Here is a 22,952-nt window from a genome sequence, read left to right as displayed (position 1 = left end):
ATTTTTTGAGATGGAGTCTCACACTGTCGCCTGGACTGGAGTGCAGTGGCGCGATCCAGTGGCGCGATCTCGGCTCACTGAGAGTCTCCTGCCTCAGCCTCCCAAGTAGCTGGAATTACAGGCATCTGCCATCATGCCTGGCTAATTTTTGTACTTTTAGTAGAGATGGGGTTTCACTATGTTGACCAGGCTGGTCTCGAATGCCTGACCTCATGATCTACCCGCCTCAGCCTCCCAAAGTGTTGGGATTACAGGCGTGAGCCACTGCACCCAACCTACACTCATTTTATAACTGAATCCTTTCAGCAAACCTGCAGGGATGGTGGTATTTATTCCAATTTTTACAGAGAAAATTAAGACTCACAGATGTTAGGCAATGTGCACAGGCCTAAGGTGACACTCCACTGTATCACGGGCTCCTGCCTCAGATATTGACTTAGAGAATATTCGGCAAAGAGCCATGAAACTTCTCAGTAACTCTGATGGGGAGGTTCTTTTCTTTTTTGATGAGTTGACAGGCTTTCTAAACTACTCATGACCCTGGGGGAAGAAAAGAGAATGAAACTGAAGATATGTGTAGCTTTTCTAGGCATGTGACTGAGGTCTGCTTTAGGCCAACTCAACACTTTGGCCGAAAGATTATGGCTGAGTCACCCATATCTCTCTAGGTACTGGGAGCCTCCAAACCTAAGCCCTTCTAAGCTGGTCCAAGTATCTCTCTAGAGAAAGAATCACGTGTTATTTTTATTAAAAGTTATTTTTTATTATTTATAATTTAAAACAATTCTTTTTGGTAGAGATGGAATTTTGCTACGTTGCCCAGGCTGGTCTCAAACTCCTGGCCTCAAGTGATCCTTCTGTCTCAGCCTTCAAAGTGTTGGGATTACATGTGTGAGCCACTGCATCTGGCAACCATGTATTATTTTTAATGAAATATTTTAAGTATAGGAAAAAACCTAGAGAATAATATAAAGAACACCTGTGTATCCACCAAACAGCTTAAGAAACAAACAATCCAACTTGCTAAGCATCTTTCTTTCATCCCATTTCCTTCCTTCTTCCACCAGGGTATCCATTATTTGACTGTGGTGTTTCTTGTTCCTAAGTATTTTTACTACATATATTAAACATACAATATTTTTAATGTTTTAGAATTGTACATACATGTAACCATTCTGTGTATCCTTCTGCAACTTGCTTTCCCCTCTTCAACATCATATTTGTGATTTATCCAGGTTAATTCAGGTAATGATATATATAATACTTGAAGAAATGATCTTACCTTTTCCCTGTTTCTGGTCACTCTTGCTCTTGGGTCCTCTAGATTAAAAGGTACTGACTCCAGTGAGCAGGCTGAAAATTTCCTCCTTTTAGTTCTGTATGCCCCCCTTCACTATATAAGATTTTGTGGTGAGAAATGGCTCCCTCCTAAGAAATCTAAGTCCGTATATTCCCTAAGCAGAGGCTAGGGAGTTTAGGGGAAATCAAAGCAAAGATGTAACAGCCTTAAAGAGTTAAGCTGCAGAATTCTTCATCTAAGATGGGTTTAGTGCAAATGGTTCAAAGGTAGGGAATGAACCAAAAGCCATTAGGAGCCCCTTTAATCCAGGGGATCTTCCCAAAGTGTCATAATTTGGTGTTTTTAAGAGTATGACAGAAGTGCTGGGCTCGGTGGCTCATGCCTGTAATCCCAGCATTTTGGGAGGCTGAGGCGGGTGGATCACCTGTGGTCAGGAGTTCAAGACCAGCCTGGCCAACATAGCAAACCCCGTCTACTAAAAATACAAAAATTAGCCTGGCGTGATGGTGTGTGCCTGTAGTCCCAGCTACTCGGAAGGCTGAGGTGGGAGGATAGCTTGAACCCAGGAGGCAGAGGTTGCAATGAGCCAAGATCATGCCATTGCACTCCAGCCTGGGTGACACAGCGAGACTCTGTCTCCAAAAAGAATTCTTTTAACAATTATGTACTTTTCTGCAACTCTAATTACCTCTAATTGGACTTATATTTAAGAGGATTCACTTTTATACCTTAAACTATCCATTTTCATTTCTTCCTTGGCTATATTATGTCTTCAGGTAGAGTTTTCCAGAGGGTTCATGGGTGACACAGGTCCTGAGCCCTGGAATACTTCTGATGCTTTTACATAGCAACCATAACTGGCTACAGGATTCTTTTGTGTTTTCTTTCCTTGTAGGGATGAAATATGGAAGGTTATAAGATTCTTAGGTCACAAATGTTTCCCTTCTAAATTCTCTAAATGTTGTTTCACTGTCTTCTGGCCTGAAATGTTATCATAGAAAAGTCTGAAGCCAGGCTGGGCGTGGCGGCTTACACCTGTAATCCCAGCACTTTGGGAGGCCAAGGCAGGGGGATCACTTGAGGTCAAGAGTTCGAGACCAGCCTGATCCAACATGGTGAAACCCTGTCTCTACTAAAAATACAAAAATTAGCTGGGTGTGGTGGCGCACGCCTATAATCCCAGCTACTTGGGAGGCTGAGGCAGGAGAATTGCTTGAACCTGGGAGGTGGAGGTTGCAGTGAGCTGAAATTGTCACCGCACTCCAGCCTGGGCAACAGAGCGAGACTCCATCTTAAAAAAAAAAAAAAAAAGAAATGTGTGAAGCCAGCCTGATTTTCTCCCTTCTATGTGGCCTGATGTTTTTCTTTCAGTTCTGCATGCCTTGGTATTTTGAAAAAAGGATGTTTGATGTCTTTTCTTTGGTTCACCCATGTTCCCATTCCTTATTCTATGTTGAATCTTGGTGTTCTCTTTGGATTTAATCTAAATTTCACTGTATCTGGCAGATATTCTGTAGTCTGTGCATAGGTATGTGTAGGTTATTTCATTTTATTATAGATAAAGCTTCCTTCTGTGGTTTTGTTTTTTCAATTTGGTGAGCTTTAAGGAATGAAGCACTCATCCACAAATTTTCTTCTGTATTTGTAACATTGGTACCAACTTTTTTTTTTTCCAAGATGGAGTTTTGCTCTTGTTGCTCAGGCTGGAGTGCAATGGCGCGAACTGGGCTCACTGCAACCTCCACCATCCGGGGTTCAAGTGATTCTCCTGCCTCAGCCAACCAAGTAGCTGGGATTACAGGCATGCACCACCACGCCCGAGTAATTTTGTATGGGGTTTCTCCATGTTGGTCAGGCTGGTCTCGAACTCCTGATCAGGTGATCTACCCGCCTCAGCTTCCCAAAATGCTGAGATTACAGGCATGAGCCACTGAGCCTGGCCATCATTGGTACCAACTTTTAAAAATTTTATTTATTTATTTTTTTCTCCCTCTCTATAATCATGTACAATATTTTTTTCTAGAAGCAGAGAGGGATCTCTTAACAGATATTTAGCCAGTTATAGTAGAGGGGTTAAATCAGAGATCTCCATTTTTCATTTAGTAAATGCTTATAAGATATCTACTACGTAAAAAGTGCAGTATTAAGAAGTTAGGGGATATGAAGCCATATAAAAATATTTCTATATTTAGCCAGGCACGGTGGCTCACGCCTGTAATCTCAGCACTTTGGGAGGCTGGAGGTGGGCGGCTAATGAGGTCAGGAATTTGAGACCAGCCTGGCCAGCATGGAGAAACCCCATCTCTACTAAAAATACAAACAATTAGCTGGGCATGGTAGCGCGTGCCTGTAGTCCCAGCTACTCGGGAGGCTGAGGCAGGAGAACTGCTTAAACCTGGCAGGTGGAGGTTGCAGTTAGCTGAGATTGTGCCATTGCACTCCAGCTGGGGTGACAGAATGAGATTCTGTCTCAAAAAAAAAAAAAAAAATCTATATTGAAGGCATTTATAGTCTAGTTGAAGAGAGAAGAAAGATGCAGTAAGTGCCACAGTACCATGTGAGCATGAATAAAGTGTTATGGGTGCATAGGGAGCACAGAGGTGGGGGAAATAGTTTATGGCTATGACAATTTTTTTTTTTTTTTTTAGATGGAGTCTCGCTCTGTCATCCAGTCCGGAGTCCAATAGTGCAATCTCGGCTCACCGCAACCTCTGCCTCCCCGGTTTAAGCGATTCTCCTGCCTCAGCCTCCTGAGTAGCTAGAATTACAGGCACGCACCACCACGCCCAGCTAATTTTTGTATTTTTAGTAGAGACGGGGTTTCACCACGTTGGCCAGGATGGTCTCGAACTCCTGACCTCAGGTGATTGGCCCGCCTTGGCCTCCCAAAGTGTTGGGATTACAGGCGTGAGCCACCATGCCTGGCTGGCTATGACATCTTAAGAAAGCTGCATGGAAGAGTTGGAATATGCATTGGATCTTGCAAGATGGGTAGGATTTTTACAGGAAAGAGCTCCAAAGAGAGGCAACTCAGGCAAAGTGAATGTTAGAAATAAAGGGAAGTAGGAATGTAAGGAACCCAGTGGGCAGGGCAGTCAGTCAGTTGAGTGCAGGTGAAGGGTACACTCAGGGTAATGATAAGAAGTAGTAATTTCTTACCTGGCTCTGAGGGCTACACTTGCTAACTGCAAAAAGCATGGAAAACCTAGGTGAGAACCTGGCTTTCTAGCCTGTCAGCATGTGAAGATGCTACTCTAGACTGCTGCTTGGGTCATGTGCCTTAGATTAGGGGGAAATGCAGGAGAGGTTGCTTGGGACCAGGGGACCAAACATGTAGAATACAGGGCTGACACTCAAGCTTTGACAATGAAGTGTTTACTACATTGTGGATTCCTGAGCATCAGCTGTCATATAAAATGCCAGAACATGAGAAAGATGGGCAGGAGCTTTCTCTGAATAGTCTCGCCTACACCTTCTCCAAGGTGGTCCTATTAGCATCCCTCAAGCCCTGAAGACCTTGGGCAGGTGTCCAGAAAGCCTCAGCAAGCTTTCAAGCCTCAGCAGCCCACCACTGCTGGCAGAGACAAGCGCATAACGAATATGAGAAACTCCCTTCTGAACAATTTTATGCTCCTACCCTGCCACTTAGCCAAGACATAATAGCAGCAGGGTAATCAAGTCTCACTTGACTGCAATTTAATTACCTTTCCCAGGTTTGCCGTAAGTAATTAAAATTAAGTGACCCCAAAATAATGGGGAAAAGTTCATATGGGATGTAGGATGTCTGATCTTATCAGCAGGAACTCATTCGCAGGATTGGGTAATTGCTAATGGCCCTCCCAGTCATTAGCCTTGTGTGGGCTGTCTATAGCTTTACCTCAACTTTTTTATTTAAAAAAAAAAAGAAGTAGCCAGCCTAGGCAACACAGAGATTCTGTCTCTAAAAAAAAAAAAAAAAAAAATTTGCTGTGTAGTGGCACACGCCCATAGTCCCAGCTACTTGGGAGGCTGAAGTGGGAAAATCACTTGAGCCCAGGAGGTTGAGGCTGCAGTAAGTCATGATTGCGCCACTGCACTCTAGCCTGGGTGACAGAATGAAAACTTGTCTCCTCCAAGACAGCAAATGACTATGAGATATGCTAGGCCTTTTCTCTGAACTTCTTTTCTCACATAGAAAGCTGTAGTGTTGGCCGGGCGCAATGGCTCAAGCCTGTAATCCCAGTACTTTGGGGGGCCGAGGCGAGCGGATCACAAGATCAGGAAATTGAGACCATCCTGGCTAATATGGTGAAACCCCGTCTCTACTAAAAATACAAAAAATTAGCTGGGCGTGGTGGCGGGCACCTGTAGTCCCAGCTACTCAGGAGGCTGAGGCAGGAGAATGGTGTGAACCTGGGAGGCGCAGCTTGCGGTGAGCTGAGATTGCGCCACTGTACTCCAACCTGGGTGACAGAATGAGACTCTGTCTCAAAAAAAAAAAAAAAAAAAAAAGAAAGCTGTAGTGTCTTAGGGAGCCATGGTTTCCTCGCCAAGTCTCTTCATATCAATTAGGACACTAACACTAACACTGGATTTTTTTTTTTTTTTTGAGACAGGATTTTGCCATGTTACCCAGACTGTCTTGAACTCCTGAGCTCAGGCAATCTGCCCGCCTCAGCCTCCCAAAGTGCTGGGATTACAGGTTGCAGGTGTGACCCACTGTGCCCGGCCCTGCCCACCCACAGAAGGGCAGGGAAAGGTTGCTAATTAGAGCATATGGGGAAAATTATGCCATTGTCTTCCTTGGAAGGTCTGAGAGAATGGAAGCTACAAAGCTCATGAGTAACCTGGAACCAGGTGATCAAATGGATGAAGGCAAGTGTAGTTCTGGTTTAAGAGAATGGTGATGTCTGTCAGTCTTATCCAGGAGTCTGGAAGAGGACATGGCGTAGCAGGGGTGCAACAAGAAAAATGTCTGGAATGCTACATTTATTCATCTATAAAAATTCAGGAGTTCAGCTGGATGACTTCTAAGGCCTCATCTCACACTAGCATTCCAGACTCAGTGCTGGAGCCAGACCATGAGAAATCATGAAGTTCCAATTTCTTCTAAAGGTAAGAGGGAGCTTTCAAAAGGTTTTTAATAGAACAAAGATGTGATCAGAGATATTCTTTAGAAAGACAATGTTGGCAACATGCCATCCTTGTGAAATGGGATAAAGTAGTAATATAATAACAACAACAATAATAAATAAATAAAAATAGCAACTAACTATCCTAAATGCTTTATATGGCCGGGCATGGTGGCTCATGCCTGTAATCCCAGCACTTTGGGAGGCTGAGACAGGCAGATCACTTGAGGTCAGGAGTTCGTAACTAACCTGGCCAACGTGGTGAAACCCTGTCTCTACTAAAAACACAAAAACTACCAGGGTGTGGGGGTGCGCACCTATAATCCCAACTACTCGGGAGTTTGAGGCAGGAGAATCGCTTGAACTTGGGAGGCGGAGGTTGCAGCGAGCTGAGATCACGCCATTGCACTCCAGCCTTGGTGACAGAGTGAGACCATCTCGGAAAAAAAAAAGCTTTATATTTACTAACTAATTTAGTACTCCCAATAAACCTACAAGGTAGTTCAGTTTTACCCCCATTTTATAATGAGAAAATCAGGCACAAATAGGTAAGGCCATTTTTTTTTTTTTTTTTTTTTTTTGAGATGGAGTCTCGCTCTGTCACCCAGGCTGGAGTGCAGTGGTGTGATTTCAGCTCACTGCAATCTCTGCCTGCCGGGTTCAAGCGATTCTTGTGCCTCAGCCTCCTGAGTAGCTGGGACTATAGGCGCGAGCCACCACGCCTGGCTAATTTGGCCAATTCTTTAAGAGACTAATAAGTGACAGACCTAGGATTCAGTTTGGCAGTCTGACTCAAAGCTTATGTTCTAATTCATAAGAACAATGGGGGAAGGGTAAATATAGAAGACGAAGAATGATGAAGACAGGAAAAATAAGTTGGAGAACACCACAATATGGTGGTGTAGTGGCTCATGCCTGTAATCTCAGCACTTTAGGAGGCACTCAGGAATTCAAGCCTGGGCAACATAGTGAGACCTCGTCTCTACTAAAAATATAGTGGCACATGCCTGTGGTCCCAGCTACTCAGGAGGCTGAGGTGAGCGGATCACCTAAGCCCAGGGTGTTGAGGCTGCGGTAAGCCATGATAGCATCACTGCACTCCAGCCCAGGGGACAAAGAGAGACCCCATCTCAAAAAAGAGAGAGAGAGAGAATATCACACGAATGATTTGGGAAAGAGACAAAGACTTTATCTCTGGGTCTGACCTCTTTTCCTAAGCTCTAACCACAAACTGAATACCAGACATCTCAACATACCTGATGCCCTACAGGCACTTCCAACCTCTTGTGCCCTACACAGACCTTGTCTCCCACAAATATGTCCCTCCTTCCTCATCTCAGTGAGTGCACCACCATCCACTCTTTCCGTAACTGGAAACCTGGGCTTCATCTGTCAACTCTCCTCTCCCTTACCCCACATGTCCCTTTCTTGCTCATTCCTTGTCAGTCTCCTTAGATTCCTTTTCTTATGTCTACAATTGCTTGCTGTTAGTTCCCAATCCCCAAGGTTTTGTTTGGTTTCTTTTCTTTTCATGTCACACACTCTCCTTGGGTGATTTCATCTACTCTACTCCCAAGGCTTCAGTTATCAGTTCTCAGGTTTTTTTTTTTTTTTTTTTTTTTTTTTGAGAAAGAGTCTCACTCTGTCACCCAGGCTGGAGTGCAGTGGTGCAATCTTGGCTCACTGCAACCTCTGCCTCCAGGGTTCAAGTGACCCTCCTGCCTTAGCCTCCCGAGTAGCTGGTATTACAGGTGTGTGCCACCACGCCCAGCTAATTTTTGTATTTTTGGTAGAGATGGGGTTTCGCCATGTTGCCCAGGCTGGTCTCGAACTCCTGGGCTCATCCACCCACCTCACCCTCCCAAAGTGCTGGGACTACAGGCATGAGCCACCACACCCAGCCTTCAGTTACCACTTCTGTGCCTGCCACTTCCAAATTCGTACCTCAAGCACAGCTTCTTTCCTAAGCTCCAGCCCTGTAGATCAAGGCCTCCTGTACGTCACCATGCATTCAATTTGTCCCAGATGGAATTTATACTCTTCCCATCTCCCAGCCTGCCAATCTTGCTCTTCCTCTACTAATTTCTATCTTGAATAGCACACCAGAAATCTTATTGCTCAAGCAACAAATCTGTTTTTTTCCTTAATTTCTCTTTGACCTCATATATCTAGGCAGACACATGTTTTATAGTTTTTAATCACCTTATTGTCTGTCTTCTCCATCTCTACTGCTATTTATTGCCTTAGTTTAGGACCTCTTCTATTTTACCAGAATTATTTCAATGGCCTTCCTGCCTCCATGTTTACCCTCTTCAGGCCAACCTTCCTAATATAGCCCAAATAATCTTCCTGAAATGCTAATTTAATCATGCTGCTCTTTTGCTTTAAGCTCTTAAATTACCATTACCTATCAAACTCCTCAGGGAACAATCCATTACTTGGCCCTTGTCCATCTGCATGTATAGCCTTGTCTCTTGTATCCATCCCTCTCTGATTTATATTCTGGTCATGGTGAATTGTTTGTCATTCTTTCATATAACAAATATTTATTGAGTTCCTGTAGGCCCTCAGGATATAAAAGTGAACAAGAGAGATAAGGCACTTACATTCTGAAACTAATGTTTTACTTGTGAGAGACAAGTAAAGATAAGACTAGATAGTGATGGTGTTATGAAGGAAATGAAACAGGTTGATGTGATGGCGGTTAGTGGGACAGATTATTTCCTATAGGGTAGTTGGGGAGGGTTCCTCTGAAGAGGTGACATTTGAGCTAAGATCAAAATAGGGAGATGTTTCTGGAATAAGATATGCTCTTTCATACTTCACAATCTTTTTTTTTTTTTTTTTTTTGAGATAGGGTCTCACTCTGTCACCTAGGCTGGAGAGCAGTGGCATGATCATTGCTCGCTGCAACCTCCACTTCCTGGGCTCAGTAGATCCTCCCACCTCAGAGGTTACAGGTGCACACCACCATGCTCAACTAATTCTTGTATATGTATGTATTTTAAGGCAGGCTCTCACTCTGTTACCCAGGCTGCAGTGTAGTAGCACAATCTTGGCTCACTGCAGCCTTGACATACCAGACTCAGTCGGTCCTCCCACCTCAGCCTTCTGAGTAGCTGAGACTACTGATGTATGCCACCACTCCTGGCTAATTTTTGTAGTTTTTGTAGAGATGTGGTTTCATCATGTTGCCCAGGCTGGTCTCAAACTCCTGGGCTCAAGTAATCTGCCCACCTCGATCTTCCAAAGTGCCGGGACTATGGATATGAGCCACTGTGGCTGGCCACTTCACTTTTTATGTATCTAGAATACCTCTGGCCAGGTGCAGTGGCTCATGCCTGTAATCCCAGCACTTTGGGAGGCTGAGGTGGGAGGACTGCTTGAGGCCAGGAGTTCAAGACCAGCCTGGGCAACATAGTAAAATCCCCATCTCTATAAAATTTTTTTAAAAAATTAGCTGGGCCTGGTGGTGTGCGCCTGTAGTCCTAGCTACCTGAGAAGCTGAGGCAGGAGGACTGTTGGAGCTCAGGAGTTTGAGGTTGTAGTGAGCTGTGATCATGCCACTGTACTCCAGCCTGGGCAACAGAGGGAAACCCTGTCTTGAAAAAAAACAAAAAAACACTACCCCCAAAACCACTCCTTTCTCCAGCTCAAGTGGCTCTACTCATTTTCCAAGATTCAGCTCAAGGGTCATTTCCTTAAGCCTTTCCTGACCCTTTCCTCCCTTCTGACCTTACAGATCTCTACCATAGCACCTATCACTTCTTACTGCACAGAGTATAAATTCCTTGAGGGAAGAGATTAAGACTTATGTCGTTTTGTTTCTTTCACTGCCTGGCACAATCTTAATCAGAGAGTGGGTCTGTTAGTATCTGATATATCAGTGAAATGCTTGAGATGGGTCTCTATTAGTGGTGTGCTGAAGCTGGCTTGTTTTAGCTTGGGAGAGGCAATTATTAGCATCTCTTCTCAACTCAGCGTTAGGTGATATCATTGGCTATAGTGGAATAATTTACACCACAGAAATTAGCAAATGTTTCGAATTATGTCGCTTATTTTTTCCTTTGGAGGGCTGGTTGTCAACAATTTATCAGCATACCACTGGTAGCAGCGTACCACAAAACTCTGGATATTTTTGGCCAACTGATATTAGTAGTTTAAAGCAAATACTTCTGAAGATTTTGTTATGAAAATCAGCAGTCCCCTGCAACCCCTATTCCTCATTTCCCTCTTCCCAGAGGCAACTCTTTTAATTCTTTCTGCTGAGTAATTTGGTATTACTTCCATGCCTCTAGGTATTAACATAATTGTATTACTAGTTCTTTACTTTTCAGCTTTAGGCATTATCAATTGACTTTCTACAAAGAAAAATGAGAATTTAGCTCTCCTTTTTCCCTTACCCCCATTTCCCTTTCCATCTTTCATCCTTTCAATAGAGTTATAGCATAACTTTGGCCAGTAGTCAGGTTTATTATGACTATGTAAATTCTATTTTGTAGCTGATCCATAGCAAACTATGGTCTTTTCATTTCTTATACAGGTTGTGTATCCCTTATCTGAAATACTTGGGACCAGAAGTGTTTTATTTTTTATTTATTTATTTTTTTGAGACGGAGTCTTGCTCTGTCACCCAGGCTGGAGTGCAGTGGTGCGATCTCAGCTCACTGCAACCTCTGCCTCCTGGGTTCAAGCCATTCTCCTGCCTCAGCCTCCTAAGTAGCTGGGACTACAGGTGCACACCACCACACCTGGCTAATTTTTTTTTTTTTGTATTTTTAGTAGAGATGGGGTTACACCATGTTGGCCAGGCTAATCTCGAACTCCTGACCTCAGGTGATGCACCTGCCTCAGCCTCCCAAAATGCTGGGATTGCAGGCGTGAGCCACTGTGCCGGGCCAGAAGTGTTTTAGATTTTGGATATTTAAAAATTTTTTTGAATATTTGCATTATACTTACCGTTTCAGCATCCCTAACCCAAAAATCTGAACTCTCAAATGTTCCAGTGAGAATTTCCTTTGAGTGTCAAGTTAGTGCTCAAAAGTTTCGGATTTTGGAGCATTTGATTTTGGGTTTTTGGATTAGGGATATTCAACTTGTACAACTTCTTCATTTTCCCAGAGTTAATAACAGTCTTGTTTTTGTTAAATAGTGTTGTTTTTTCTATGTTATCCCCAATTCAACTTCAAACTTTTAGCCAGTTGCCTAAATCGACTTTCAAATGTTTGTATGTATCTGGTATTTTATCAGTTGCATCTTGCTGAATAAATCTTTCCTGGATTCTTTGGTTTTGTTCCACTTTGGATTAACTAATCCCTTTATGCCCCATTTAGAGCTGTCATTCTTATCTCTGTTCACTGTTATCCCATGGATTCTTTTTGCCCTTTTTCTGAGTTGAATCTCTTGTTTCTGATCTTTCTCTGTTTGGTTTATTTTCCATTTTAGAGGAATAAATTTCCTAGTAAAGTTTTTGAGACTTTTGATATCTGAAAATGTTTTTATTCTATTGCCCTCTTGATTAGCACTTTGCCTGGGTATACAATTTTAGGTTAAAATTAACTTTCCTTCAGAATTTTGAAGGCATTTTTCCATTATCTTTGCCTCAAGTGGGTACATGGGGAAACATACCCTTCCTCCACAGTGACTGAGTTCATGAGAAGGCAATTGGTAATAGTCACTCTATCTTTTATGAGACAGGATGAGCCAATGACTGAGCGCTTAATGGATGACTTCTCTCCAATCTGTGTCTCTGGCCCGATGAGGCTGTCAACTCCAACCTGTAAAAGGCAAAATATAAAACTCTGTCCACCCATCTCAACCAACTGCAAACCACCCTCCAGATCCCTCAAGCTGGGATCTAATGGGATGTTTCCATAGAGACACTTCAGCAAGAGGGACCATCATCAGTATTTCTCAGGGCCACAAGGTCATACAACACCTCTGAGACCAACTCAACCCTATTTGAAGCATGGGCCCTCCTCCCTTGCCAAGAAAACAGAATAAAACAACAGACACATATACACACTCATGCACTTGTGTATACAGATGTGCTCTCTTAAAGAGTGTGCTCAAATCAGAGTTAGAAGGGGGACAGATTGTGCCACTGCACTCCAGCCTGGGCAACAGAGTGAGACTCTGTCTCAAAAAAAAGAAAAAGAAAATTGGGATTGACTCCTGAAGAAAACCTGGCTCAGGAATCTGTAGGACCCACACCAGATAAAACCTCAGGTGAGCCTCTACCTGGATTGGTTACAGATCCAAGGGAGTCCCAAGCCAGAGAGCTTATGAGAATCATAGGTAGTCCCACATTTACCCATGACTAGAGTCTTTCAGGCTGAGATTGAGAGCTCCTGTGTCTGAGTCCCAACACTATAATGGACCCTTCCTTACAAGGTCATCACTTGCCCAGGCAGTCTTGTTGAGTGAGATTTTATTCTCAGAACCCACTGTGATTTCCCTGGGGCTGACGAGGTTCAGGACTTAAAGGCCTCAATCCGGCTTCTCAAAAACAAGTCTCGATGCTCCCAAAGAACATCTCATGCCCATCCTGGCCACACTAGCACTTACCAGGTGTTTGCTGACAATCTGGGCTGACGAATGGACTGGTGGTTCTTCTGGACAGAGAGCAGACAGCAATTTGGGCACCTTAAGGACAGAGATTTGGTCACTAAAGATCAAAAAACACCTTAGGTAGAACCCAGTGCTCAATCAGAGATACGGGGAGTTCTCAGCCATAGCTTCCTGTCTGAGTGAGGGAGAGCAGGAGGCTGCTGCATTCCCCCTAGGACCAAGATTATTTATGCAGCAGCTTCTAGATGGCCTTATTGTCAGTCTCTTAGCTTTGAATGCTCCTCCTTGAAAGTAATGCCACGTCCCTTGGCTGGGAGGCACTGAGACCAGTCTTTGAGATACCCACATACCACCTCTTGGGAAAGGAGGCCTGATCAGGTCAAGGAACACCCCAAATCCTGATCATAAGCATCCTGGGTTCCTGGTCACCTCCTGGACCACTGTGACCATGCATGAGGTGAGGATGAGATCCATTTTAGACAAATTCGAAATCAAGGACAGACCCTGAGAAGGCATCTATCCCCCAGCCAAAAGAAAACATGAAGGGGAAGTTCACACTATTCCCTCTCCAGTGTGAGAAACCTGGAAAGGTTAGAGGTATGGGGGGCTTTGGTTACCAGTCTATTAGGAAGGCACAGGTAGTGCGCCTGTCTATGATTCTCCAGCATAGACAGAATGCTGGTCAGAGCACTGTGCGTGGCAGCCACACTAGCTGACGGAGGCCTTGTCAGCACGGCTACACTGGAATGTGAAAGCTAATTCCGAGTCCCCAGCCCTAGGTTCTCTTCTTCCATACTCCACCCAAGGCCCTTCAGGCCTGTCTGCTGCATAGCCCCTGTTGGCACTTCAAAGGATACTTTTCCCAGCATGCTCACTCGAGAGCAGGGCCCCTCTTTCATGATGTGGACACAGCGGTACACCTGTGATCTGGACAAGTCTTCCCACTCAGGTTATCCATGAACATCTTTCCAGACCAGCCTGAAAGACGCTAGTCACGGGTAAACGTGGGACTAGCTATGATTTCTCCTAAGCTCTCTGGCTTGGGACTCCCTTGGATCTGTAACCAATCCAGGTTGAGGCTCACCTGAGGTTTTATCTGGTGTGGGTCCTACAGATTCCTGAGCCAGGTTTTCTTCAGGAGTCAATCCCAATTTTCTTTTTCTTTTTTTTGAGACAGAGTCTCACTCTGTTGCCCAGGCTGGAGTGCAGTGGCACAATCTCAGCTTACTGCAACCTCCACCTCCCAGGTTCAAGCAATTCTCCTGCCTCAGCCTCCTGAGAAGCTGGGATTACAGGTGCATGCCACCATGCTTGGCTAATTTTTGTATTTTTAGTAGAGACAGGGTTTCACCATGTTGGCCAGCCTGGTCTCGAACTCCTGACCTCAGGCGATCCACCTGTCTCAGCCTCCCAAAGTGCTGGGATTACAGGCGTGAGCCACTGTGCCCGGCCTCAATCCCAATTTTCAACAATTTCTTTTATATTATTCTGTGCTCCACTGCCACCCTGGTCTACACCTGCAATTATATTTTCACAGGGTTCTACCAGGAGCAATGTCAATAACTAATCTTTTCATTATCTCACCTCTGTTATCCTTGAATGCCACCCCAATGTAGTTCCCTCAATTATTTATCTTTTCCTATCCTCTTTTTTTTTTTTTTTAATACAGAGTCTCACTCTGTTGCTTAGGCTTAGGCTGGAGTGCGGTGGTGCAATCTCAGCTCACTGCAACCTCTGCATTCCAGGCTCAGGTGATCCTCCCACCTCAGCCTTCCAAGTAACTGGGACTACAGCCACATGCCACCATACCTGGCTAATTTTTGTAGTATTTTTGTAGAGACAGGATTTTGCCATGTTGCCCAGGCTGGTCTCGAACTCCTGGGCTCAAGCGATCCACCTGCCTCGGCCTCCCAAATTGCTAGGATTACAGGCATAAGACACCGTGCCCGGACTCTTTTCTTATTCTCATCTAAACCCTTTACTGCTCTGCATTTCCTTTTCCTAGTCTTATTATTCCTCCCTCCCAAAACCTTCCTCCTGGGCCTACTATACAATACAGAGTTCCTTTATACCTTCAGCCTCTTTACTGTCCCCCTCTCCACCCCCTGCCTTCATTAAGGCCTGGCTTATCTTTGAGGACACTGCTTCTCCTTCAGTGGAAGCTATTTGTTCCCCATATCTCACAAACTTCAAGGTTAAAAGGAGGGGCTAGCAAGAGACTCCTCATTAATGCTGTTTGCAGACAATTCTCTTTCAAAGTCATTCCTTTCCTGAGGCTTTGCCATCTGGCCACTCTATACTCTGCTCCTTCACCTTCTCAGGGAAGCCTCCTCTGTATGCCTATGTTTACTTCATCAGAGTAATGATTACAGAGTATTTACCTGCTTATTATGAAGTAAGTACTGCAGATATCCCCATGCTGAACAGAATAGGAGGAACCTGCTGACGCAAAGGCCAGAAGTTAGCCTTCCTGAAGATCTTAGCCTTTCCCTGGAGCCATAGAGGCCCTGACTATGGACCAGGCCCCCTGCTTCCCTTTTTGCTGCACCTGAGTACCCTAGTAGTCTCCCTTGACATGCCAGGTCTTGCTCAACCTTGGGAATGACAGGGATTCTTAACAAGTTACTATGTACCTAATGAAGAAACAGACAAGTGGCTCAGTCTGTTTCTAGGACAAGAGCCCCATGATTTTCTAACTCATGCTCTCACCTGTCTGTTTGCTTCCATGTAGAGTCCCAGTGTGCTCACTCGAGAGCAGAGCCCCTCTTTCATGATGTGGACATAGCAGCGCACCTGTGATCTGGACAAGTCTTCCCACCTGTCTCCTCGACAGGCATTCCAGCAGGCATCATAGGGAGCCAGGTTCAGTGTATTGGCTTCTTTTATAAAACTGTAGATATCTTCAGAACAAACACCCAACCAAGGAAATAAATGAGAGAGAGATAACAGAACAGATACAGACTCAGTCAAGTTGTTTTTTGTTTTTTTAAGAGACAAGGTCTTGCTATGTTGCCTAGGCTGGTCTCAAACTCCCAGACTCAAGGGATCCTCCCACCTCAGCTTCCTGAGCAGCTGGGACTACAGGTGTGCACCATCATGCTTGGCTCTAAGTTTTAAAAGAGATTACAGCTCACACTTCTCCCTTTGAAACTCACCCACAAAACATGAACCCTGAGGAAATCCCACTAAAATCTGTAAGAGAAAGTCAAACTAAAAGAGGAAATGTACTTCCCTAAAATATCATATGATATAAAAATGCTTAATACAAGGTCCTAAAAGCATGTGACCGGTAATCAAGACCACTAGGGAAAATAAAACAGATGACCCTTGTAAATCATGAAATAACACAAGCCAGCATCCAGGCTTTAGTGGCCAGCCAGGTTGACTTTGTGCTGCTAGTCTCTATTACCATATCTGGTAGCTGTGCTATGACAGAAAGTACAGAACTTGGAGCCCAGAGTACCAGGGCTCTAGTTTTTCAGCTCTTACAACGATCCTTTGAGATCTTTTACTTTCTCATAAAAAAACTGGGGCTCAGAGGACTGAGTAACCTGCCTCAAGACACAATGCTGGCCGGGCACGGTGGCTCACGCCTGTAATCCCAGCACTTTGGGAGGCCGAGGCGGGTGGATCATGAGGTCAGGAGATCGATACCATCCTGGCTAACACAGAGAAACCCCGTCTCTACTAAAAATACAAAAATTAGCCGGGCGTGGTGGCGTGTGCCTGTAGTCCTAGCTGCTGGGGAGGCTGAGGCAGGAGAATGGTGTGAACCCGGGAGGCGGAGCTTGCAGTGAGCCGAGATTGCGCCAGTGCCCTCCAGCCTGGGCGACAGAGGGAGACTACGTCTCAAAAAAATAAAAAAATAAAAAAAGACATAATGCTAGTAAGAGGCAGTCAGATTTCAAATCCAGAACTGTCTGATGCCCAGTTCTGCAATCCTAATCATCATGCTGTACTGTCAGTGTATTCATTTGATAAATACTTTTTCAGAACATCTACTATGAGTCCACAACTGGGCCAGGGATTAGGGATATGACAGCAAACAAGACAGATCCGATCTTCAGATCCTGGCACGGAGACACCTGGGTTGGCCTGTGGTTGGACTGCAATTGTACATTCCTTCACTTTCCTTCCCTTGATAAAAGAGGTTGAGTTTAATCAGGAATGGGGCTGCCTAGAGCCTAGAGAACAGGGGAACTAAGAAGTGGCAGGTGGAGTTTAAAGGCAAAATGGTCTAGTGAGGAACACAGCCAAACCAGAGCTATAAATCAGAGAATGGGGCTGGAGGCATGATTAGCCTGTTGCCGAGAGCACAGTGGCAGAATCTGCCTGAGCAAACTTACCCAGAGCTCAGTGGGTTGGCAAGCCTGTCTTGCCTCGTAGGCTAGAAATAGTCTGCTGCCTTGAGTCAGGCATCTTGGGCTGGGCTAAGCTGCCCAACCACTCTTTCCAAAGGTGCTGCTACCCTTGACCCTCTTACTGAACCAACCCAAGAACTGACCTAAGGACTTCAGCTCCTTTTTCTTTAGATCCTCCTCTTTTTCTTCTTGTCCCTGTTGTGAGGAAGCTGAGGAAAACTGTTTTCTCACTAAATATGGAATCAGTTCACTCCGGATAGAAGTTATTGACCTAGAAAGAAAGAATGGCCAAATATGAGAAACCTGACTGTCAGGAACATACCCGGATCAAAAGCTCTGTGCATACAAGGAAAAGCCAAATCCTTTCCTGTCATGGCACCTTGGGACTGTCAGAGATCAAATGTGGCATTGACTTGGCAGTTTGGAGAAGCAGAGTGCTTCCTGGTGGGTACTGAGACAGGATGTTGGGTCTAAGTGATCAGGAATCTGTACTAGGGGAAGAAGGGACCTGATCTTTAGTACAGTGTGTGTTTTTTATTTATGTTTTTATTTATACTTAGCAATGGAAAGCAGAGAGATGAGAAACTAGCACATGTTTTTCAGTGTTCTCTCACACTGTGACCTTATCAGAATTTTATATTGCTAATTAATTTATGTAGCATTTACCAAGCATATGCGAGTTACTGTGCTAGGCCTTGGAAATACATCATTTCTGACTTCAAGGAATTCATAATCCAATGGACAGTAGCCTGTACGAGTTTAAGAGGAAAAGCAGAAGGTTAAGCTAATCAGGTAGGCAAGGGGGCCAGATCACGAAAGCTTTTTGTGGTGAAACCACCTTTGCAAAAGTAACAGTGACAAAATTATGACAGTGAAAGAAATCTGACCTAATCAACTCCATCTTGCTGTTAACCTCCAAATTGCTCTTGCTCATTCCTGGACATAGGCTGAGCTAACTTTGGGAGAAAACTTTTTTTTTTTTTTTCCTGAGACAGGGTCTCACTCTGTCTGTTGCCCAGGCTGGAGTACAGTGGTGCAATCTCAGCTCACTGCAACCTTTGCCTCCCGGGTTCAAGTGATTCTCCCACCTCAGCCTCCTGAGTAGCTGGAAAGCTGGGATTACAGGTGTGAGAGCCACATGCCTGGCTAATTTTTTTTTTTTTTTTTTGAGACAGTCTCGCTCTATCGCCCAGGCTGGAGTGCAGTGGCATGATCTCAGCTCACTGCAACCTCTGCCTCCTGGGTTCAAGTGATTCTTGTGCTCCAGCCTCCCAAGTAGCTGGGACTACAGGCACATGCCACAATGCTTGGCTGTTTTTGTATTTTTTGGTAGGGATGGGGTTTTGCCATGTTGGCCAAGCTGGTCTCAAACTCCTGGCCTCAAGTGATCCGCCTGCTGCATCCTCTTGAAGTGCTGGGACTACAGGCATGAGCCACTGTGCCTGACTTTTTTTTCTTTTTCTTTTTCTTTTTTTTTGAGATGGAGTCTCGCCCTGTGGCCCAGGCTGGAGTGTAGCGGTGTGATCTTGGCTTATCGCAACCTCCACCTCCCAGTTCAAGTGATTCTCCTGCCTCAGCCACCCAAGTAGCTGGGATTACAGGCGCCGGCCACCATGCCTGGCTAATTTTTGTATTTTGAGTAGAGATGGTGTCTCGTCATGTTGACCATTCTGGTCTTGAACTCCTGACCTCAGGTGATCCGCCTGCTCCGGCCTCTCAACATGCTAGGATTACAGGTGTGAGCCATCATGCCTAGCCAGAAATTTATTACAGTTTATAGTTTAAATGATAATAGCCCTTCTCAAAATGAAACTGCCTTTATAAAACTAATAAAAGCGTACAAATTTAGGATTACAAGAGGGGCCTGAATTCTCATGATCACCAATCATTTTTCCAAAGGTCACAAGATTTGCAACTTCCCCAGTCACTCCTGTAAGTAACATCACTACTGTTGAACCTAAGATTGGCTTTTTAAGATGTCTTTTCTGACTTTTGCATTTCTGATGACTGGATGACTCCACTGGGACCAGTGACCCCTCTGTGGCCCCCATCCAAAACTGGGCTCAGCAGAGGACTGTTTTCCACACCCCTATGATTGCATCCCCAACCAATCAGCAGCACTCATTCCCTAGACCCCTGCCCACCAAACAATCCTTGAAAAACCCTAGCCTCAGAATTTTGGGGGAGGCTGATTTGAGTAATAATAAAATTCTGGTTTCCCGTTTAGCTGCCTCTATGTGTATTAAACTCTTTATTGCAATTCTCCCATCTTGATAAATCGTCTCTATCTCGGCAGCAGGTAAGATGAACCCACTGAGGAGTTACAGTAGCAGTCTAGAAAGTCTGGACTGAGAAGCCAGTGGTAATTTTTCCTTGTTAGATGGGGTCTTGCTCTGCTGCCCAGGCTGGAGTGCAGTGGTGCAATCACAACTCACTGCAGTCTTGACTACCTGGGCTCAAGTGATCCTCCTGCCTTGGCCTCCCAAGTAGCTGGAACCACAGGCACGTGCCACCATGCCCAGCTAATTTTTTTATTATTTGTAGAGGCAAAGTCTTACTATGTTGCTCAGGCTGGTCTTGAACTCCTGGACTCAAGCAGTCCTCCCACCTCAGCCTCCCAAAGTGCCGGGATTACAGGTGTGAGCCACCGCACCTGGCTGCCAGTGGTAGTTTTTAAGCAAGAAAGTGACATGATCAGTTTTATCTCTTATTAAGGTAATTCTGGTAGCAATGTGGAAGAAAGCCTGGAATAAGGAAACTGAAGAAAGGGAGACCAGTTACAATATTCTGAGAGATGAGATAATGAGGCCTGAGAGAGGGGTGAAAGTATGGGCAGCTCTATAAACCTGACTTGCTGCATACTTCCCACCACCTCTCCCAGCCCCCATTCAAAGCTCTGCATGCTGACACAAAACCAAACAGATGGAGTGTAGGTAGAAAGGAAGGCAAGACAGAGGCAGAGGCTGAGGAGGGTAAGGAAAACTATGAACCCTGGAGCTACACAGTTCATAGTTTTTGCAATTTTTAAAGAATGAAGTCAAATATCTTTGAAAAATTCTGTGTTAAGCTGTGAGCTCTTGTAATGAATTTCAGTGTGATTTTTCTCCTGATCCTTTGATGAAGATTTAAAAATTTCCATGTGAATACAAAGAATGAAGCAACACTTACTCTTAGCTCTTTTTCTCCCCTTTTAATGCTTCAAACCAGTGTGGGCAGCAAATGTTCCTCCTCCATTGGAAAACAAGTCAGTTCCCTTTGAAGAAGTGACAAAGCACGGACAGCTAGGGGATTTCAGGGCCATGATATTTACATTACAGACCAAAAAGAACTGTCATTGCAAGAGGCAAGCAGACGAGCCTTGGCACATGGCCCCATCAGGCAGAACCATTCGAGAGGATCCATGATTTGAAGAGAGGCTATGAAACAGCCCTGCCAGGTCCCACCCACCTCTGCTGGAGCTCAACATTAGGTCAATCCCCATAATGCAGTTGGCTTAGAAGCATAATGAAGGAAACAATTACTCTTCCTGCTTCCTAGTTAAAGTGCAGGCAGCTCAGAGCTGTGCCAAGAAATGTTACAAAGCTACAGTGAACCATTGTGAACATCCTGGGCCTAGGCCACTTGCTGGATACAGTGCCCTGGTCAACCTTACTTTCTCCTTTCCCTCTTATACACAGCCTTCCTAGAAACACCTGTCTTATCTCATGAAATCATAAGCTCTTCTCAAGCAATCACAAAGGAGAACAATAGACTTGACTACTAGCAAACAATCCCACCAAATAAAAAGACAAAATAATTGCTATGAATAGGGCAAAGAATATTCTTAATAAACAGATATAAGTGTTCAAAAAACATATAAAATATTTTCAAAGTAGTAAAAAACTAAAATAAGATGCAATTTCTCCTCCAACTAAATTAACTGATTCAAAACAATGTTCATTACTGATAAGAGTGCTTTGAGAACAGTTACTGTCACATAATGGGAGTCGGAGTATAAACTGATAAAATCTCTGAAAAATAATTGGCAACATTATAGCAAAAGACTTGAAGATATTCATATAATTTCACCCTGTAATTCCATTTCTATAAGTCTATCCTAAGGAAAATATATTACTCAGTAAATATTTGCTGAATAGATGAAATCATCAGATTATAAACAAGAATCTTTCAAAAAAAGGTATTCCCGTTATTTATAAAAATGGAGAACAATAAAATATTCAACAATGATAGATCAAAATACCTCTATAACAGAATGTCATATAGGCAAAACTGTGACTGTAAATAATTTTTTTTTTTTTTAGACGCAGTCTCGCTTGGAGTGCAATGGCACGATCCTGGCTCACTGAAACCTCCGCCTCCCAGGTTCAAGTGATTCTCCTGCCTCAGCCTTTTGAGTAGCTAGGATTACAGGTGCCTGACACCATGCTTGGCTAATTTTTTTTTTTTTTTTTTTTTTTGTATTTTTAGTAGAGATGGGGTTTCACCACGTTGGTCAGGCTGGTCTTGAACTCCTGACCTCCTGATCCGCCCACCTCAGCCTCCCAAAGTGCTGGGATTACAGGCGTAAGCTGCCGTGCCTGGCCAAGAATTCTTTAATGATAGAAGAAAATGCTTATAATACTCAATGAAAAAAGCAAAATTTTTTTTTTTTTTAGATAGTCTCGCTGGAATGCAGTGGCACGGTCTCGGTTCACTGCAACCTCTGCCTCCTGGGTTCAAGCGATTCTCCTGCCTCAAGCTCCCGAGTAGCTGGGATTACAGGCATCTGCCACCATGTTGGGCTAATTTTTTTTATTTTTAGTAGAGACGGGGTTTCAACATGTTGGCCAGGCTGGTCTCGAACTCCTGACCTCATGATCTGACCTGCCTCAGCCTCCCAAAGTGCTGGGATTACAGGCGTTAGCCACTGCGCCTGACCCAGATTATTTTTAAAGTGTGATTTCAAGAATGTATTCTCACTATATATATGAAAATAAAACAATGGAAACAAATACACTAAAATGTTCACAATAGTTATCTCACAGTAGTGGAATTATGAATGTTAAAGCAAACTAAATATGGCCTGAGAAGGACTTCGTACTTCTATATTTGAGTCCTTGTGGACAAACTGCATCCTAACTTAATAGGTAGATGAGACTGAAAACCTAACTTAGGAGTATGTGCCTGTACCAATAGCTGAGAATTGGCCAATCCCAGCAGCCATAATTCAACTACTCATACACTGCTGTTCAAACCGTGTTCAAATAAGGCAAATGCCGAGCTGTAACCAATCCAGTTGTTTTTGTACCTCACTTCTGATTTCTGTACGTCACTTCCTTTTTTTGTCTAAAAATTGTCAAATGCCTCTGACCATGAGGCATCCTTGGAGTCTTTCTGAATTTGCTGTGATTCTGGGGGCTTCCTAATTCATGAATCATTAATTGTTCAATTAAACTCCTTTAAACTTAATTCAGCTTGTTTTTCTTTCTACAGATGGTGTCAGAAGTGGGATCTGAAGTAGAGCTTTAACGACCCCAGGAGCGCTGAGTGAACAAGCAAGGTACCTGCAAGGACCCACTTATGTCCATTGATCTCTCAAAGTGACTGGGGATTGTGGGTAAGCTCTCTCTC

At 44.2% G+C, this 22,952-nt stretch overlaps 1 protein-coding gene across 4 annotated transcripts in view; it reads right to left on the bottom strand.

The window, feature by feature from the left end:
* Nucleotides 1-22,952, bottom strand: part of EIF2B3 (eukaryotic translation initiation factor 2B subunit gamma) — a 137,802-nt gene that overhangs the window by 11,793 nt on the left and 103,057 nt on the right. For all 4 annotated transcript variants that reach the window (XM_001152272.7, XM_009456253.4, XM_054666414.2 and 1 more), the window contains exons 7-10: nucleotides 17,486-17,613; nucleotides 15,691-15,881; nucleotides 12,979-13,056; nucleotides 12,040-12,188 (exon numbers count right to left, since the gene is read on the bottom strand). In XM_001152272.7, coding sequence (XP_001152272.1) covers nucleotides 12,040-12,188; nucleotides 12,979-13,056; nucleotides 15,691-15,881; nucleotides 17,486-17,613 — 546 coding nt within the window. The remainder of the gene's footprint in view (nucleotides 1-12,039; nucleotides 12,189-12,978; nucleotides 13,057-15,690; nucleotides 15,882-17,485; nucleotides 17,614-22,952) is intronic.

The sequence above is a fragment of the Pan troglodytes genome, chromosome 1 (genome assembly GCF_028858775.2).
Source record: "Pan troglodytes isolate AG18354 chromosome 1, NHGRI_mPanTro3-v2.0_pri, whole genome shotgun sequence".
Taxonomy (NCBI): domain Eukaryota; kingdom Metazoa; phylum Chordata; class Mammalia; order Primates; family Hominidae; genus Pan; species Pan troglodytes.
This window is presented reverse-complemented; position numbering and strand designations above follow the sequence as displayed.